This window comes from Apus apus, chromosome 5 (genome assembly GCF_020740795.1).
Source record: "Apus apus isolate bApuApu2 chromosome 5, bApuApu2.pri.cur, whole genome shotgun sequence".
In the NCBI taxonomy this organism is placed as follows: Eukaryota; Metazoa; Chordata; class Aves; order Apodiformes; family Apodidae; genus Apus; species Apus apus.
This window is the reverse complement of record NC_067286.1, coordinates 9,333,671-9,354,290: the sequence shown is the minus strand read 5'-3', so window position 1 is coordinate 9,354,290 and position 20,620 is coordinate 9,333,671. Positions and strand designations below refer to the sequence as shown.

General features: G+C 39.1%; 2 protein-coding genes across 11 annotated transcripts in view; one reads left to right on the top strand and one right to left on the bottom strand.

Moving 5' to 3' along the window:
- BMAL1 (basic helix-loop-helix ARNT like 1) overlaps nt 1-15,252 on the top strand; it is a 54,173-nt gene extending 38,921 nt beyond the window's left edge. For 5 of the 6 annotated variants that reach the window (XM_051622197.1, XM_051622195.1, XM_051622193.1 and 2 more), the window contains 9 exons: nt 1,089-1,238; nt 2,631-2,877; nt 7,207-7,313; nt 7,641-7,791; nt 8,391-8,479; nt 10,339-10,447; nt 12,153-12,246; nt 13,827-13,929; nt 14,546-15,252. In XM_051622197.1, coding sequence (XP_051478157.1) covers nt 1,089-1,238; nt 2,631-2,877; nt 7,207-7,313; nt 7,641-7,791; nt 8,391-8,479; nt 10,339-10,447; nt 12,153-12,246; nt 13,827-13,929; nt 14,546-14,706 — 1,211 coding nt within the window. In that variant the 3' untranslated portion in view covers nt 14,707-15,252. The remainder of the gene's footprint in view (nt 1-1,088; nt 1,239-2,630; nt 2,878-7,206; nt 7,314-7,640; nt 7,792-8,390; nt 8,480-10,338; nt 10,448-12,152; nt 12,247-13,826; nt 13,930-14,545) is intronic. The other variant, XM_051622198.1, reaches the window with a different exon arrangement.
- A 292-nt stretch (nt 15,253-15,544) lies between these two features.
- BTBD10 (BTB domain containing 10) overlaps nt 15,545-20,620 on the bottom strand; it is a 29,316-nt gene continuing 24,240 nt past the window's right edge. For all 5 annotated transcript variants that reach the window (XM_051622205.1, XM_051622202.1, XM_051622201.1 and 2 more), the window contains 3 exons: nt 19,551-19,748; nt 18,106-18,216; nt 15,545-16,663 (listed from right to left, as the gene is read on the bottom strand). In XM_051622205.1, the coding sequence (XP_051478165.1) occupies nt 16,353-16,663; nt 18,106-18,216; nt 19,551-19,748 (620 nt within the window). In that variant the 3' untranslated portion in view covers nt 15,545-16,352. The remainder of the gene's footprint in view (nt 16,664-18,105; nt 18,217-19,550; nt 19,749-20,620) is intronic.

Genomic DNA, 20,620 nt, shown 5'->3' with positions numbered 1-20,620 from the left:
AGGTGACCTCACTCAGTTCTAATTCTAAGGGAGCACACTTCACACTAAAACATTGGCATCATTGTTTTCCTCCTTATCTTAAAAGCCTAGAGCCCTAGAAGTTTTTATGTTGTTTGTTTATTCATATCCCCATTTGGCCATGGTTGAAGTGGATGGCAAGCTGTGGAAAAGTTGCTGTATGATAGAAATCCTCCAAACAGCTCTTGGAGCACTGTCCCCTGGAGCTCCAGCTGCATCACAGGTGGATACTTGTGCTCCTGATGCATGCCAGGCATCTTCCTGGAGCTCTCTTTGCACCAGCACTCTGCTGGTGCCTCCCAGAGCTGATGTGTGTTTTGGTACTGTGTTTCTCCAGTTACTTCCCACAAAAAAGAATCTAAGAATTTCCTGAAGGAGCATGATTGAAGTCAGGATTTATTTGGGCATGTTCATATGCAGCTATCTCTGTAAGACTAGAGAGACTTTTTATACTAACTGGAGGTCTGGGGGATTTGCAGTCCCTGTGTAGGTCACTGCTACCTTTTTACCTCCTTCCATCAGAAAAATGAAAAAATCTGATGTCTAGAAACACACCAGTAGAGATGGGCCTCTTCTCTGTACATGTAGGTGTGCTCTCTGGGTAGGTGTTGTGATAGGGAAGTGTTCCAGTTTTAAGGGTGGTGGGCCAACTGAGTGACTATATATGAGTAGTACTACTCTGGTTGTGGGTAAATAATCTATTTTTAATCAGTTAATTAGTGTTCAAAGAAACTACAACATTTATTGCAAAATTTGTGTGGATTTGTACAGTCTTTTGTTCATCTTTGCATTTAGAACCCTGTGTTCTCAAGCTTCCATCAATATTTTCATGCTAGAAAGTCTAAGCAGAAATTCCAATATTGGTGTGCTCAGTTGAGTCCTGCACATATTCACTTACATGAAGAACTCCAAAATAGGACTTCTGCTTCTGAAGAAGGATATAAAAGGTCTTATGTGCAAGTCCCAGCAAAACTGAAACATGGTACAGTTGGGCTGTGTGATGTAATCATGTGTGTGGTTAACTTTTTACCTGAAAAAGGTGGCTTCCTCACTTCCTCTGTTTGCTGCAGCTGGACTCCCAGTTAAAACTGATATAACACCTGGGCCATCACGACTCTGTTCTGGAGCAAGACGGTCCTTCTTTTGTAGGATGAAGTGCAATAGACCGTCAGTGAAAGTAGAAGACAAGGATTTTCCTTCAACCTGTTCAAAGAAGAAAGGTAGCAATTCTATATTTTATTACCAAATGTAATGGCTGTCACCTTTTTTTATACAGTTGCTTATTTGCAGTGGTTAAATTTTTTACTTTTCTTGAACACTGTCAATGTTTCTTAATAAGATACCGAGCTATGTCTAGGTCTGTTAGTTTTTCATATTTCTTTCCCCTGGTCCCATTAGCTCTTACATATTGTATTAGCATATAAAGCCAAATTCTCCTCTCTGCTTTCTTTAACTTTTTGCAGGAAGTTGTGCTGACAGTTCTGATGTGGTTATTCCATCTTCTTCAGACATTGATAGTATCACATTCAGTAATGACCTTCTAGCCATTGCCTCTGACAAAGGGAAGCTGTTACCCATTCTGTTTCTCTGCTCCATATTTGACAAATAATATCTGCATGGATATCCAACCTGAAAAAAAAGATTTTATTCTGGTTTTGGTACATTCTGGTACTGGAAACATAGCATTTCTGTACCAGAAGTATTTGATCATAACACTGTTGGAAGTGAGTAATACTTTTTGCTCTGCAGGGTATTGTTCTAGACATGTTGGAATATATATTTAGCCCAAATTTAGAAGTTTCTTCTTTGAGTACTTTGAGTAATACATTTGGTATTAGTTAAAGTATGAAGTGTCAACTAGAGAACAGAAGGCAATTACAGTGTTCTGTTTGTGGGTGTGATGCTGTCCCAAGTACTTCGTGCTAGGTTCAGATGCAGCTTCAATCCTGGATCATGCTTTAGTGCTCATCCCTGAGGAAACCAGTTTGTGCAGTTGGGCATAAGCCTTTTACTCTACCCTTCTATGAAAGTTATCTTCCTTGCACTTTTAAGGCCTGCTAGGTGTGGAGGCATGGGAGTTCTCCTTTTGATACTGGCTGTGATACTTGTCATTGTGAATATTCATCCTTACCCCCATGTACAGCCATCCCCTATACATCCCAAACAATGTACATTCTGCCAAACAAGTCCTCCCTGGCTGTTGTAGGAGCCTCATGTTGAGTTGAAAAAGGAATTTTATTTAATATACTAATTTCTTTGAGCAATCCTTTAGATTATATGCATCCTTTGCTGAAATAATGTGTTGTAATTTCTTCTTAAAGATTTATCAAAAGCAACCTTGGTCTGAACAACATGCTGTTTCAGTATAAACAACAGTTTTGCAGAGAGAAATTGTTTATTAAATTGTCTTGGATTAACTGCATTGAAGCAGGAGTGTTGGAAAAATCCCTTAATGAACGGTATCCCAAATTTCCTGGATAAGAGAGATGTATTATTAGCAAAACTGAGATGAAGTTCCCAAAGCAATATCCGTGACCTAACTGCTTTTTTTTGTTTGTTTTGTTGTTGTTGTTGTGTTTGTTGTTTTGTTCTGTTTGGTTTTCTTTTTACAGCAGACCGCAAAAGCTTTTGCACTATTCATAGTACAGGATATTTAAAAAGCTGGCCACCAACAAAAATGGGACTAGATGAAGATAATGAACCAGATAACGAGGGGTGTAATTTAAGCTGTCTGGTTGCCATTGGACGGCTGCATCCTCATGTAGTACCACAGCCAGTCAACGGGGAGATCAGGGTGAAACCTACAGAATACGTCTCTCGACATGCAATCGATGGGAAATTTGTTTTTGTAGATCAGAGGTAAGAATCCTTGTAAGAACTACCACAATAAGTCACTGCTTTATTGACAGCTTGACTTAAAGGGGCCTAAATTCTATTGAAAAAGAAAAGACTCTTCAGCTTTTTACTAAATCCGGACTGCAAATTATTTTGGTTTTTAAGACCCAACTCAAAGCTATTACTGTGTATTTATTCAGTATTGCTGATTAAATTAACAAAAAAGAAACCCAACCAACCAACCAACAAAAAACAAACCCCAAACAACAAAAAAAATCAACCACAAACCTCCAAAAATATGGCTTGACTAGACAGAATGATCCAGGGATCATTTCTGCCCATTTGTTAAGGGAATATATATATAATCTTAGAAGAATATGCTGTCCAGTTTTGAAACTAGACTTTGTAATTCCTACCTCTCTGTTTGAACACTGTTGCAAACACTACATAGTAATATTGCACAGGCTGCACTAAGCTTTGGTAGCATATACATTTATTTAATTATATACTTGGACACATTCTGCTGAATTAATACTTCTGGATGTGATCTATTTATAAGAAAGCAAGCTTTTCATAAGCTTTACTTCTTGGAAAAGGTTTGAGAACTTGTACTAGCTTAGTATCTTCTTTCAAACATCAATTTTATTTATTGTCTAAAAGACTTAATTCTTTTCAAAAGAAATTGTTTTAATTTTCTTAAGCAGCAGAGAGAAATGACCTGGGTGTTCCTTTAAAGTAACTGGCATTGTCAAGGGAAGAAAGGTGGATGAAGGATGTTGATTGAGGGTTTATGTTGGGTTGGTTGGATGTTTGGTGTTTGGTTCCTTTCCTTGTTAAGATGGATTAAGACTGCCCAGATGAGGCTGTTTTAGGTTGCCTGTGGCTCAGGCTCAGTTGCTTACAATATAAAAAAGCCCAGACTTCAAATTCTGCCAGAATTTGCCTGCTCGAATTTGTTTCAGGAGTGTGTCTGGTGTCAGCTGATTTTTAGTGGACTTTGAGAGGAAATAGAGCTGGTGGTCTTGAGAGGAAGTGCAGTAATGAAAAACTTCCTTTGGTGTGTGTTGTCTATCTGGTTGGAGTGGTTGGGTTTTTTGGTTTGGGTTTGGGTTTGTGTTTTGTTGGTTTGGTTTTTTTTGTTGTGTTGGTTGGGGTTGGTTTTTTTTCATTTGATAGAAAGCTTTCTGAAATAGCAGCTTTTCAGCAGCAGTACTTAGAGCTGGTGATCACTCTGGGAGCTATGAGAGCATTGGTGGCTTTTCTGTTGCTCAGGAAGCGTGCCACTCTGTCATGCCAAATGTGGGAGCTTATAAAGGAGCTTTATTCTCAAAAGATCAGACATATTCCCCTGGTGTATAATTTTGAAATCTTCCTAAAATAATGAGGCACAGAAAATGTTGACCCGTTAGATTTAAACACATATGCTCTTATTTGTTTTCCAGCTGTTGTTTACAGTCCTTGGAATGCTTCAAAGGGCTCTTTGAAAAGGAATTTTTTTAGAAGAAAGACTGATCTGTAGGCTTCAACTTGGCATCCTATGATCTCTGCTTCCACTGGAGAATATTTAGGCACTTGTAAAAGCTGAAAACTATAAAATTATTTTGGTGTTGGGGTTTTTTTGTTCATATACACTTGCACTGTTCCTTTGTCATTAGTCCAAGGGGATCTTCTTAAACTCTGTGACTCTTTTTGTCCTCGTGGATTGCATGGTCCCTGGAGAAGAACAGCCATAGATTAGGTACTAACTAGCTGAGTTATCACAGTCAGAAAGCTCCTTAACACTTCATCATCAAAATGGCAGGCTACTCTGAGCAGTTATAAAGAGAACCTTCCCACCTCTTACTTCTTCAGTACTTTTAATGAGTCTGGACAGTGAACTTGAGAGTAAAATTAAATTTTTTATATATGCAGATGACATCGTATGCAACTCAGAATTCAAAGCTGCCTTGTTAACTTGGAGAAGCAATCTATGAAAAAAAGTAAATCAAGGATGAAATTCAAGAAGGACAAGAACAATTTCCTTCCTAGCTTAATAGAACATGGTCAGATATTGAATTCGCAAAGCCTTTTGACATCTGTAATTTGGTCTATCTTCTCCTTTCCAATAAGCCTGTTTATCCTGCTATGAAAGTAAATGTAAAAGGATTGACAAGTTGCTTACTGATACCCTTATTGGTTCTTAGCCATCTATGTTAGGTTTTCCATCACTGCAGTGGCCTTGGTTACTAAAGTTCTTGGAAAAATATTGGAATAAGGTTAACCTGGTTCCTAACTCTTCCTGTTTAAAGAGGCTCTACATTTTGCTGCTTCATGGTTTCACCCAGGCTCTCAGATATAATTCATCAAAGCAGTCTTTGAGCTGTCAGCAGTTTAAATGTCCTGGGATAAAGTTCACCAGACAAAAGCCAGTCTGAAAATGTCTCTTGTGTGAATACTTGTACATTTCCTTCTCCAAAGCTGAGGTCTTAGAGCTGTCAATGAGGACTTCAGATGTGAGCCACTTGATTGGTGCTGAGTGCTTTTAGTGTGTCTGGGGAAAATACAAAAATGCCCTGCATTTAAGTATTATGGGGTTTGTGCTTCAATGCTTTTCTTGCTGTTCTTATTCATAGTTATTAATATGTGTTATTTTCTACCTTTTGTAAGATTTAATTTGGGCTTTTTTGAAGCAGCAGAAGAGCTGATGATCTACCTAGGTTTGTTCCTTATTAACCTTTCTCTTTAATTTGTATTGGAATAGTTTGGAATTGTTACTCTTACACTCATTTCTTCAAAGAACTATAATTTTTCCTTCAGTAAATTTTCTTCCAAGAAATGTGCAAAACTGAATTTTCCTGTAGTTAAGTACATTTTTTTTTGCTCTCCATTCTTCTAGGGTGGAACTCAAACTCTTACCCTGGAGTAATTATTATTTTTTTTTATATTCTTGAGCAGTTTCCCTCGGGCTCCTGCAGATTTGATTCTGACCATGTTCTCTGTCTTCTAAATTAAATAGTTTACATTTCACGGTCTTCCTGGATGGCTTGTTTTGTTCCCTTCTCAACTGTTTCTTCATTAACAAGGAAGTCTTAGAATGATTCCCCCAAGTGGTGGCTGGGTACCACTGCTACCATGGTGCATGGTCCCTCCCCATATACCCTCAAAAGTCTCTTATGCTACCTTCTAGGAGCTGGAGGAGCATGTACTCATCCCTAATAAAGATCAGTTCTCTTCTGCACCCTCCTCCCCCCATCTGTTATTTTTCATATTGGTATTTTGAGTTAGATGACTTACCCTAATGAAGTTGTTACAGCTTCTAAATCATTAACAACTCCAGAAAAAATTCTTGGCTTGTTTTAACACTGAGATCTCTAGGGTGGTCAGCATGCTGGCCCACTCTAGCTTCTTCCTTGTCAAGAACGACCCTGTCACCTTGTGTTAGGCTGTTGTAGCTCATTGCCACTTACCTGCAGTGTTGCTTTGCCTTCTTCCTCTTGAACTTAGTTTAAAGCTTGGGTTACCAAGTTGATGCACAGTCTTTTTTTTTTTTTTTTCCTGATTTCTTGAGATGTCCTCTATCCTTGCCAACAACTCCTTGAACACTACACCTGAGATCAGATCAAGAATTCATGTCTTTCCTGTGGTGCAGATCACAGGTATATTTTGTCCTAGTGTTAGGAGGAAGAAAATTAGTTGACTTCATGGCTGGTTCTGATTAAACAAAGTTGTTTTATTTGCCTCGTGCTACTGTCCAGTTTAAAGTAGACACACACACCGTAGGTCTCTTAGTGTTTATTCAGGAAACTTCTATTTGATAACCATCCTTTTTCATGGATGCGGGTGCAGGGTTTAGTAGGTTGTTGGGGTTTTTTTGTCCCACTCTTAAGGCTTGTTACTTAAGGAGAGAAAATTCTGCAAGTTGTTACAGTACAGTTTGGCCTCTGTGCTGCAGCAGCACCATGGGTACACGAAGGAACACGGCAGTTCTTTGAACCTTTGATGTCTTATTTTTCAATGGCACCTTATGCAGAAAGCTTTGTATTATCTTGTGGCTGCTACAGGGCAGTTTTATTCAGGTTTAAATTCTCAAAACTATAATGTACCACCAAAGCTATTTAGAAAGTCTTCCATCCCCTGCAGTGGCAACAGGTCAAATAGAACACCTGAAGGCTCTTGGTGTTATGTGCTTTTTAAAATTACCTGAGAATTAAAAAGAGTATTCCTAATGCATTTTTTGTACCTGCTAAGCTGAAAATCCCTTTCTGCATTACTTGAGCCTTACCCAGCTTCAGTGTGAGTTTTAATAATCTGTCACTAATGCTTAAACTTGAAATTAATTTTTCTTTTTTTTCCCCTCTACTTCCTTTCCCCAAGAGCAACAGCCATTCTGGCATACTTGCCCCAGGAACTTCTAGGTACTTCATGTTATGAATATTTTCATCAAGATGATATAGGACATCTTGCAGAATGTCATAGACAAGGTATGATTATTAATAATTCAGTAGATTTTAAAAAATACTGGGAACAACTGTGTATTGAAAAAAAACAAACTTGTAAAGATTTGGCTCTCAGTTTGCAAATGTTTAGTCAAGAACATTGTGCTGCATGTGAGGAACAATACAATTATCTCAGACTTCCATAGATTTTTAGTAAATATTTGAGGTTTGGGTTGAGTGAGGGGAAATGACTGCAGAAATAGCATTTTCTTCAGGGGTGAAGGGAGGAATTAGCTGGGTTTTTTTCCTGAAAAGGAATTTAGTGGTGGTGCCTGTTGGACACACTGTTACTTACTTTCTGCCTGTCATTAGTTTTGCAGACAAGAGAAAAAATTACAACTAACTGCTACAAGTTTAAAATAAAAGATGGCTCTTTTATTACATTGCGGAGTCGCTGGTTCAGTTTCATGAACCCTTGGACCAAAGAAGTAGAATACATTGTCTCAACAAACACAGTCGTTTCGTAAGTATTTTCCCTTAGCAGATGCATGTAAATGCTAATTGTTTTGGCCAGTTTTCAGATGAGATTTGACCTAAATACATGGACATCATCTATATGACAACAGGGGTCTTCTCCAGATAACACCCAGAGCTGCATACCTGGGGAGAGGGCAATTGGTGCAGTGATTGCAGTAGTTTAATAAATGTTTATTAAAGGCTGCAGAAAGAATTTCTTTCTTTGGAAAAAAAAAAAAAGGGGGGGGTGGGTCTCCAGCTTTTGTAGGCACTTTTGGGAGATGCATTTCTTTCCTTTTGTAGGCACTTCCCTTCCTTTTTCTTCTTCCTTGAGGGTTCTGTACAGGTGCAGTGACTTCACAAGTAGCATTAATGCTGGAGAATTCTCTTATGAGAGAAGCTGCTTGGGTTCTGCTCTGCACTGCACACTTGCAGTGGTAACACAGTGGTTTGTTTCTGTTGTTTTAAGTCTTTGTGTCAGTCACAGTGCTCCTTTCACAGAGGTGACAGTGACTCACAAATGGGAGCATTCCATTCTGACCCAGGGACAGGGACTGTTGTGCAGAGTTTTCCATCACTGATTTTTCCAATTCTTGAATTCCACAGCACCAACGTACTTGATAGTGGAGATGCAGCCTTTCCACAGCTTGCAGCTTCTCCACACAGCATGGACAGTGTGCTTCAGGCTGGAGAAGGTAACTACTGTACTGTGAGGAAATTACTGGCAGTCTAATCCTACATGCACAAATTTGCTGCACTTTTGCATTGAGAATTTGCTAATATCCTAAAAAAATAAGTTCTAGTGCAAAAAAGTGCTCATGTAGTTCTTGCCCTGTTGAACTTAAAATACCAACATTGGATATAAGCTGGTCAAAGAGAAGTGAATGAGCCAGTTAAAAGAAACAAGTATCAATTGTGTTGGAGGAGTAACATAGAGGAGAAATGTTTGCCTTCATGGATGGTGCTATTTGTAGATCATCCCAGAGTGACTTCCAAGTTCTGTGGTCAGTGCAGAATGACTGCTCAGGGGGTCAGGGGATCACAAACACAGTTTTGCCATTTGGCTTACTGACCCTCACCTACCCTTAATTTGCCTTTTTTGTTAAAACATGAAGAGATTGACCTCTGGTACTCATCATGGGCTCGTTATGAGTGCTGCAGATCTCTGAACCATCTTTTATGTCAGGTGACATGCAGCATAATGTGGAGCAGAGCTTGATTTACTAACAAAGCTTTACTGGAACAGGGTGGAAGTGAGGCAGAATTGAAGGATGTAATCACAGCCTGTGGATGAAAGGCAGTGATAGTACTGACATTGTTTCCAAAGAGGTGGAAACTGTTCCTTTTAGAGACCCTGTTTACTAGATACTATTTGATAAGCCATGCCTTTATAGCTGTAGAGCAAAGATATTTGATGTGCTTGGAAAGATTTTGTCAGGTTTACACAATACACTTAGGAGAACAATGCAAGACTCCAGCAAAGCTGTGCTTTTCAGTAATCTCTGTTCTGAAGCATGAGGTTCAGCAAGTGAAACTATGGAGGAGGAAGGGTGGCAAAGCATGGGACAACTGACAGTGGTAAGAAGAGAAGCTGCCACATAGGCATAATGATCAGTAAATGAAGGTGGAGTAACAGCTGTAACTGAGAATTGAGCCTTCTGAAAATGGAAAAGAATAATAGAAGAAACTGCCCATAGGAGCATAAGTTTAGTCTTACCACAACATAGCCTTTGAAAAGAAACCAGATACTGTCATACTGACAGTTCTTGTCCCCAGAAAAGAAAGTTAAACTTCATTCTATTAATTTCAAATGGTTCTGGCTCTGTTAAGGATTTGATGACCTTTTAGGTGAACCTTCTCACCTCCTGATAGGTCTGAGCCATAGAAACTGAGGATTGCTACTGCTAAGTATGAACTTGTAAAAGAAGGCAATTATCTATTATGCATAAGCAATGCTAAAGGCTTTCTTGCCCTTTCAGTGTGTGATCTTTTCATGATGCCTTGGAGTGTATCAGACTCCTCTTCCCAACTACCTCATGTATTGTGCAAGTGTCAAGTCACATTAAAATAACAGTGAGCTGCTCACTGTTCAGACCTCACTTTTCCCTCTGATTTTAGATACTTGCAGTTACCTACAGGGTGTTTATTTACATCAGATAGCTTGGGCTTATCCCTGTTGAATGGAATATGCACTGGCAGTTCTTCACAAAGCAAAGAACAAACATCTTTGGAGGTGAGCCTATTCAGACACAGAATAAAGCAGGTCTGACAAGTTGTTCACCAAGTCTGGGTGAGCAGTACTACCAGATGCTTGACACAGCCAGATTTATTGATGAGTTAGATAGGCACAGTGGGATGTCTAAGAGATATAGAGCATAGCTGAGTGCATGTCAGAGCTCTCCATATATTAGAAGGCACTCACCAGTTGGTTGTATTGTAAATAAATACAGTTCAGAAGGCCCTGCAGCTTGTCAAAACATGCCTCAACATTGTATTGCTTTTTGGAAAAGATATGCAAGCTTTTATCTGACCTTAAGATATCTACTCATTTCAGGTGGCCCAAAAAGGGCCCATCCTACTGTGCCTGGAATTCCAGGTGGAACCAGAGCTGGGGCAGGTAAAATAGGGAGAATGATTGCTGAAGAAATCATGGAGATTCACAGGTGAGAGAAAATGGTATGAAGTTAGAGAACAATGCTGATTTTCTTCTAGGAGGAAATTAAGGAAGCCCTTCCTCAAGCTGAATATAGAATGATACAATTGTATCTTATAAGCAGTCAAAGCCCATAGTGAAAGAATGGAAAAGTTCCAGCCTCTCAGGTTTCTCCTGTGAAAGACCAATACTGGAACTCTTTTTGTAATGGTGGTAATTACCTGTTTACTGGAAACAGTAGTTAAAAAGAACAGCTAACTAGAAGCAAATTCCTTTCCAGCCCTTTTTCCATTGACTTAAGGGTGTTAGTGGCACAACCTCCAAATGCCAAAGCTACTGACTACATGCCAAAAAAGCAATGATTGTTTTCACGTGATCCTCTTTGTTCAGCTCTAAGCAAGTTCAGCCTGTGCAGTTCACAGCTCTTTGAGCAAGTACACAATGATTCAGCTAGTTCTGCCTTCCCATTTGTCTAAAAGTCAAGAGGTAGGTCTCTCGTTTAAACGAGAAGTCTTGTGGAGCACTTCTGTAAGGGACCGTGGTAATACAGAGCTGGTTCTCAGAACAGCCATCTCATCTCTCTCACGTGTGAGCTGCTACATTCAGTGGGTATTGCTTAATTTCTGCTGGCTAACAATCCCTGTTCTTAATGAATTTCCTCTTGAGAATTGTTCCCTTTCCTACAAAAGTGGTCTAATTCAGCAGATTGTTAGTGGCAGTAATTGAACCATACTGACCTGCAATTCAGGAAAAAAGTTGTCAGTTTCCCAGTTGTGTTTCTGCTGCAGGCCAGAGACTGCTTACATCATTGTTAAAGGGAACAGCAGAGCTATCATACAAAGCTTCTTTCCTGTCTGTAAGAATAGGAAGAAGGTGGGGGGAAAAAAGAAAAGAAGCAGCCATACCAAGGCTGAACCAATACTTTGAAACTTAACCATCCCTTTTAATAGCTGTAAAACACTTAATTAGCCTCAGTGACTGTAGTAGTGTAGCTTACCACCTGTGTTTTCATCTAATTTCAAGACCCTGGATTAGTTCCAGTCCTTTTTCAACAGCTGTTACTATTTTCCAAAGCTGCCTTCTGTTCAGTTTTCCCAGGGGAACTCTGCCAAGGATAAGATTCCCATTTTGTTTGCTTTTCTCTGTAACTACCCCTCCTCACTTTAGTCCAGAGATTTGTTGGTTCTACAGTTCATACAATATTAAAAAATATATATATGTATATTTGATCACTATGGAAAATTGAAGTGAGAAATGCTGCTTTGGACAGTTTTTAAAAACCTATATCAAATGTCCAGTGTGCTTCTGTACAGTAGCTCACCTAAGAGTCTAGGTTACTGTGACTGAGGCAGCTTGAATTCTTAGCTCATCTAAATTGAAGTAAATACAAAAAGTGAGGGTTTCCTCAGTACCCAGGACCTTTTTCTTCTGACTCTGAAGGCTGTACAGGAACAAAGCAAGCAGGGGAGGAGGCAAAGCTTGCAGACTGAGGACATGGACAATTTACACACAACCATTTCCCTAGCTGCAAATAAAAACATTGCTCCTGCTGAATTGAGTAACCCTAAGAGTGAGGAAATTACAAAAATGTAATGTCTATAACAACTTACACCACCTGATGCATTTGAAAGCATCAGTCAATATTTGAAACTCCAAGTCTCTGGCACCTGAGTCTGTTGCTGATAGATTCATTCCCTGTCTTATCCATATTTTAGGATAAGAGGATCATCACCTTCTAGCTGTGGTTCAAGTCCACTGAATATTACCAGCACACCACCACCTGACACATCCTCCCCAGGAGGCAAGAAGGTAAGAACAAACTTTACAACCAGTCTTGTATCAAAAAGTGGCAAACAACATGAGATCATGTTTATGAAATTACATGTGATGTTGAACCTCCTCCTGGCTGCTTGGCTGAAAAAGCCTGACAGCAAGTCAGGTATTCTGCTGGCCAAAATCCCTTTACAGTAGTCCCTAAAATGCAGAGACCTGTAGTTCTTAATCACTGGCAGCTTTTGAAATCCATCTGCTCTTTAGATTTTAACTTTCTTTTTTTTTTTTTTAAGAGCTGCAAGAAACAGCTCTTCATACTCCAAAAACTCTTTAACACCACACACTGGTGAGCGCTGGAAGTGTTATCGTTTGAGCACTGACTGTGCTCCAGTGAATCACAAGTTTAACTGTACTGCTGTAGCAGAAAATACAATTAGATCTTTTACTGTGCACTGACAGTTTATTTTTAAATCAATACCATGTACCATGTCTTGTTCTAAGATTGCTTGAGTAGCACTAACATACCATTACCAACACTTAACTAACTCAACACTGAGACTGGCTGCATTAAAGTAATCTAGTAAATTGCTGTTTATGGTAGTTATATTCAAGGCAAGAAGAGCACTTACCCAAATCCTTCCTCTGTACATTCAAACACTGCCTTGGACTTACTGTTTTCCCCAGAAATAATGATGACTATCATAAAAATTGCTTGTACTGGAGCATGTAGCTGACAGTAAATATTTCTGCCTATTCCTGGCTCCCTTCATTCTTGAAAACCTGAAGTTGGAACAAACTGAGTTTTAATTCCAGGAATGGTTTATTCTTCCTCCTTCTGCCCTGCAATAATTCAACACCTAGATATAGTAGGGGCTACTATAGCAGAATAAAAGAAAACACACATGGAGAATTGGCCATTTCTTATAGGGTACCCACTCAGTACTTCTCCTTAGTGATTAAGACTACATCTGCTAGAAATAACACACGTTCCAGCTGATGGTGCCCTCAGAAGTGAGCTCACAAGTACTTACCTTGCAGCCTACACACATCTGAGCAGTTCCAAACTATGGTTCCAGTTCAGCTATTCCCTTGTGATTTAAGAATCCATGGAAAGGTTCTTCCACGTCTGATGAGCTCTGGTGCACATCGTATTGCTGTGCTGCTCTGTACTGAGAAATGGTTAGACCTATGATCCAGGAGCAATGCTCACCTCCAGCTGTCTGTCTCTACCTGGGAGAATTACACTCCTAAAATTAAGGATCTCAGTTGACAGTATTTTACATATACTGCATTTGTAAATTCAAAAACATACTGTAATTACTATCACTTGCAGATGGAACATTTACAAAGATTACCCTCAGAAATTCCCTGAGGGCTTTTTCTTGTAGCTTTTCAGAAGTTGAGCAGATAGTACTCACTTGGTCTCTCTTTTGGTGGTGATACACTGTCCATCTGATGTCTGCTTGATGGGCATAATACAGCAAAAGTTTACAGCTGTTTGGTTTTCTCAGGAAGCCTATCTTCCCTATATAAAAAAATCCCAATACACAACAATTTAAGACTTAATGCAAAATTTTGTGCTGCTATATGGCTTTTATTTTTTTTTTTTCCCCAAGATCTTGAATGGTGGCACTCCAGACATTTCTTCAGCTGGATTACTAACTGGGCAAATCCAAGATAACTCTGGTTACCCATATTCTGACAACTCCTCTATTCTTGGTAAGTCAAGTCACACACTAACATGCCTCAATACTAGCTAAACACACATGATCAACTCTAACAAGATGCCTGTTTTTTAGCAATAACTTGCTTTCACCATCTGTAGGCTCTTGCTGAGGCATGAAACCCACAACCTACTTCTCTGTTTGCCTACAGAGTAGCCTGGTGGTCTATTTTGCTATCTTACTTTATATTGTAAGGTTTTTTCAGATACTACTTGGAAGCCTCCCTTCTCATGCTGAATCAGTGTGAAATAGCTGAACTCCTCACCTGCTTTTTGGGAATGCTTTTAAACAACTGAAGCTAGGAAGAAACGGGCTTGGCTGGACTCCTAGATCTTGATCAAGACTTGTTTTTGAAATATAGCACACTAGGTCATCCTTCTTAGGTTAGGCATACTGGTAATTTCTGAGGAGTGACCCAACCTTTATCCTCTAACACTCAGGTATCAGTGGTATCCCTGAAACTGGCAAACTGGTTATCAAACAGGCTAATAGTCCGAAAATAATTCAGCCTCTTCAGATATTCTACCAAATCCTATGGCAAATGCCCACAGCAAGTAAAGTGAACAAAAGAGAACTCAACTTCTCACAACTTCCTGGTTTTATGCTTACAGGGGAGAACTCTCATATAGGCATTGACATGATTGACAACGATCAAGGATCAAGCAGCCCCAGCAACGATGAAGCAGCAATGGCAGTAATAATGAGCCTTCTTGAAGCAGATGCAGGTCTTGGTGGCCCTGTAGACTTCAGTGATTTACCATGGCCCTTGTAAATGATGCACCTGACTTCAACATCCAAATATCAAAGTGCATTTACTGGTGGAGTTCTACAGTCTGTGAAATTTGTTGGACTGAAGCTTTTATGTATGAATTTCATAAAAGCTGTATCAGAATGCAACTCATCCTACCATGTGTAACTTCAGACAAAGTGGAATAACCTGCTACAGTGTTCTGTGTTGATTTGGTTAGCTGTGTATAGCTTGCAATACTTGTATATTTTGGATTCTGTTGTTTGAAATTTTTTTTTTTAAATCACTGTGCAACTCACTGGCATCAGTGGTAGCTTTTATATGCAAACGACCATTTCAGATGTATGGTGTGTTTTTACACTGCAAAACAGTCCCCATGTGGATATTTCTTATACTAATTGTACCATAAAGCTGTTTATTCTTTCTTGTAAGAATCCTTTACTATAAATATTGTTAAAGTGTAATGTATTAGACAGTTAAATATTTTTAAAATAAATGTTTCCCTTGTTCTAAGATGGAGCATTTACTTTGATAAATAAATTTGATAAAACCCTGCTGAATGTGCATGCTCGAAGTAGTTGCCTATTTATCATTTCTTCAGCCTTGGAGGAAAAACAATGCCTTACATACACCTAAGATTTTGTCAGTATGGTAAATTTCTAGAGAAGCTATTACTGTGCACTCCTAGATTCAATTTAATACTAGGAAACCAACAACAGGAAGGTAGGTTAAGATAGTCTGACATTACCAGATTTCTCTTTAAGATATACTTGTTTTTCACTTACTAACATCCTTCCCTAAGGAAAGGCAACTACTTTCAAAATTCATCTGTCTAGTCTCATGCACAGATAATTCAAACCCATTAAAATAATGGAAACTTTATTTGCATGAAAAACTTGTTTACAATCATTAATGAAGAATGAACCATTTGCATTTTCCTGTTTCTTGACACTTATGAAAAATGTATTAAATAAATATTTGTGAACAGCTTAAGGTAAGGCAAAATTTAAGATAAAGCCCCTATCCATTGTTCACAATTTTAAACATGGCTCACGCTGCAAACAAGTGAAAAAATTCACTAAAGAACTTTGATTTTAACAAGATGTTACATGGGTAATTGAATCATGTCCTCAATCCAAAAACCCAGTAGTAAGTAGTTTTGTGCTCAAACATATACAATAACTTTAAAAGGGTCAATCTATTCAGAGCAAAACTATTTACAGTTAATACTTTTGATAGAAGCACTTTGTTAGTATTGTGCAATACATTTATAAAAAATGGCTTCAAGTTCCATTTATCAACCATTTATAAAGTGCTGCTATCAATTCCAAATCTGCATTCTAACCCCTGTGTAACAACACTGAGGTACACTAGCCACCAGCATCCCATTGTTTTTGATGGGCTTAAAGAGCAAGGACAGTCCAGCATACAAATCACCAATGTCACAAACCTACTGGTAAACACATAGATGGATGTAACTGTAACCCCAGGATGTTTGACCTGTACTCTTTCAAAAACAACCCGGTACTCCCTGTGGTCTTTTCAGAGGTCCAAACTGCAACATCCTAAACACTGTTACACAATGGAAAAACTGGACTTGCAGTGTAGTATGAGTTGAGTACAGAGTCAGTTTATAGGAGCATGCTTTTGTTTTTAGTAAAGAGTCTCGATCAGAGTGGTGGGTTCTGTCCCTCCATATCCATCTCACTGTTATTAGGTGGAGGATGAATAGGCAGAATATCCAGCTCGTCTACTTGGGGGGTAGGATGCATTACCACAAGCTGGTCCTGGGGAATATCTGCTGCTGCTGCTGCTAAATTTGTAATAGATTTGCTTTTCACACACTGAAAGTCAACATGCCGACTTTTTCCTTCCTCCTTCTCCCATGACATTCGAATAAATGGTCTTTGGACATAGTTGTAAATCACCTCCGGCCTTCCGCCCAGTCGCTTTTTCACCTTCTCTTTGTATGTAGGGTAACCTGAGAAACAGAGAGCAGCACAAGGTAGTATCTCCTGCACTCTTCAGTTCGGGGTTTTCTTTTACAAAAAGGCAGCTGTGGAACCACAGTGAGATCAGCCCTTGTCACCATCAACATCCTGAACTGAAAAAGATGTTGTTCTTAATGTTATCTGTGCAAGGAACAGCACTTGAACCATCAACCAGATTGTAAGGGAAAAGGCTACAGTGCTATTGGTGATGGACACATTGCACCAGACAGCTCTTCCAAACTTGGAAGGCAAAGCTAGTTGCCCCTTCCTTGAGCCAAAAGCAGCTGGCTGTTCCTACAACACTATGATCTGGAAAGCAGGAAAAGTAGAGAACAGTACTGCTGGTTTAAGTTCCCTAGGGAATCCTTGCACATTCCTCTCCAGCTCCCCCAGATGATGAAAATCCATCATTTTAGACCAATTATCAATTCTGTTGTGTTCAAGTCATCTCCGCCCTGCCCAAGCAATCACGTTTGTTACTAGAAAGTAATGTATTATGGGGCATTAGCATTCAAGGTTAGTCAAACAGCTGTTCCTGTCTAAAACAAGAAATACCAGCAGCAATAATCTGACATTAGCCAGCACTACATGCAAAACCAGCTCCTGTTTAGTCAAACAGCATGTCAGTCTGAAGGCTCACACCCTGTTCAGCTGAATTTACTTATTTTAGGAGATCACAAGCAGTTAAAAAGCATTTGTTTGTCATTCATTAACCAGAAGCAACTATGACAACTTTGTGAGTAAATTACCAAAAACCTGAAAATTATGAAGACTGGATTTTCATATATTTGGGTCAAGAACGAGAAAGAAAATGAAGTGCAAAGAAACCCAGTTGTTACACTGTCGATAAAAATCTAAGACTACTTAATGTGGTCTTTTTCAAAGCCAGAGCTGAGATTTTACAGAGCAGCCTCCTAGCTCACACAGTGTTTATTTCAGATTAATATTTCTTTGCACTTCAGTGATCCATTGGATAGCTTTGTATGTCCTGAAAGAAAATATTTACCTGCCACTTAACAGAAAATTTTTCATTTCAAGCCCTGAAAAGGGCACCAGACCAAGAATGGAATATACAAAGCTGTGAAAATGCATCAGGACTTCAAATAAAGCACAGAGAAGATTTTGCATGCAAACTAAAGGGTGAACGGCACGAGATGCCAGTCCTAAGTCAATAGAAACCACCTCAGTTACTCTGCAAACTCTCTAGCAGCTACATACAACTTGCAGACCAGTCAAGAGCCTGTAATCGGGCTTTCTGGCTGGACCACTTGTTTGGTACCACTCTCCCTCAGGCCATTTTTTTCATCTAACCTCACTATGAAAGACAGTACCAGCCCTTATTTTTTCAACTGCAGAGACAATCATCAAGCAGAGTAGTGCAGCAGACCTTCTTCCCCAAAGAGTTAATGTGCAAAAGCAATGCTTCTCTTACCTTCAATCCCCAGTCGGATCTTCTTGAGCCCCCTTTCCTTCAGAACTGATTTGGCCACATCTCGATTTTCAATGTATTTGAAGAATCTATACAACTTCGTGCTGTAAATAACTAAAAATACATTTTAATGAGGAAAAATTGTATTCAAAGACTAAACTTCTAGTCTTAAAGATTTCTTTTTCACTGCTTTGCTTTACTCTAGCATTTCTGTTTCAGAACAGGGGGAGAGACTCAAGAACCATTGAGAAATATTACTTTGGGCACTGTGAAATGGGTTGCTTGCGTGTGTCTTTTTCCCTACCATTTAGTCTGTTTTATACATTTAAGGTTGGGTGTTTTTTTGTTGGATTTTGAATGCAACAGGACAATTCACAGACCAAACCATATTATATTTTCAACCCCACCTCTACAAAAAAAAAAACCACATACACATATTTTTCCCTTTTTGATAGAATTCCTGCAGACCCAAAGATTTTTTCCATTCTGCTCACCACTCCATAAGAGAGATGTGCAAATCAATTTCAGAAAACCCAGACTTGTGAAGCAGAGCAAGAGGGACACCTTTGAAATTTAGATTATAGCACTTTAAAAGAAGGGAATGGGACAATCAATCCCATACAGGTGCAGACATCTGAACCTAATAGTAATGAAAATGATAAATGTAAAAGGCAAGTGTGTGCTTAACTAATTACTTATGGTAGGGGGTATTTTTAATTTACAACTTTGATACATAAAGCTCCTAGAAATCTGAGCCAAGTGTGTTACTACACTAGAACAGCCAAATTTGATCTGTATTCATATCAAGCCTCCCTTCTTTATAAAGAGCTGCAGGTTTGCATCCTCCAAAAATATAAGGGTTTGTTCTTTTTTTTAATGTTGATGTTTTGTTTTTTTATTTAAAAATGAAACAACAAAAATCAAACAAAACTAGTAATTTTAAGAAACTTCTTAGAAGATTTCATACTTCTGGAGTACAAAGAGTATCTCAAGCTCCTACATGCCCCCCAAGAACCCTGTGTTTCAAGGAACACTTCCAGTTACAAGGACAGCACTGATGCAAGGAAGGGAACTCCATTCACATCTATACACCAAGCTGTTCTACTTCCAAAATACTAACAGACTTTTTCTTCCCCCAAAAAACCTCTAATTGTTCTCCCACAGTAAACATGCCTCCTATCCATTTTCCTCATTGAGCTCTTTCTCAAAAAATTATTCCCTTCCCCCTCATTGTCTGACAAGACCTTAAAAAAATTAGCTTGTTATAATTAGATTTGAATGTAACATGTAACAACATATGCTTCTGTGAAGCAAAATATGAAGCAGAACTTCCAAAACTAAGAGGTTTTTTGTGAGGCATTAGGGATGTTGTAAAGACGTGGCTTACAGCACTTATGTACAAAGAAGTTAAATAAACATATTGGTGGAAATACTGAAAATAAACTTACTTTGTGAATACTCCTCTCCCATTTGTGGAGGATACTCCTCATCCCAGTCAACAACGTCATCATCTGTCAGCACAACAACGTGGCACTCCCTCTCACCACTTTGGGCACTGGCCACCATTAATGGGAGAATCATTTCTTCTAGATAAAACTCAAACTGTTTGCGAGCACCATCATTTGACAGTTCATGCATGAGAGCACCTGGAACAAAATTTTAAGCATAGGTACATTTGAAAGCTTGATAAAAAAAAATGAAGGTATGGATAAGAAACACAGCAGTTCTGTCTATTTTGTAGTATTTATTGCAAACAGCTGTAAAGACACTTAGTCTATTAGTCTGTATACGACTGGAACCACACCAGAAGTTCAAACTAACAGGACTGTCCTGCAGATATTAACACAATATTTGACAGACAGAATGACTATGAGGAGACCTCCTTCATGTTTTACTATTGCTAAACATTTGATAATTGTGTGTAAGACTCCTCTTGGGCTTCCCAAAAGAAACATTATTTAAGCCAGGTGCTCAAAGCGTAGAGCATGCAACCCACTTTTCATAAGCAGCAGCTTAAAAACAAAGCCTCTCAGAACCCTCACAGCATGAGCTGCTAAATCCTTCTGCTAAGGACAAAGTGCACCCAGAGTGTGACTCAGCAGGTGACACACCATGAGGCTGCAGCACTGCCCATGAAGGCACAGGGGCCCCTTTGGATCTCACAGCTGGAATGCCACAGCTGGGCACTGTGCCAGGCTCTGCACTGCACAGACACCATGAGATCACCAAACACAGGAGCCAGATACAATGCAGGTCATCTAAACATTAGCCAAAACTTTTGCTGTGCTCAGGAGAGGAAGGAGCTGAAGAGACACTACACACTGGGAACCACGATACAACCTTCACCACCAGCAAAGCCATGATAATTTTGCTAGCAACACAGCTTTGCTAATAACTCCCTGTCCTCTGCAAAATAAAAATATACTACTTAGTGTTACATTATCTGTACTGCAAACACATCAATAGAGTTTAAGTATTCCACAGAACTGACCACAGCAGAAAAATATCTGAATATTAA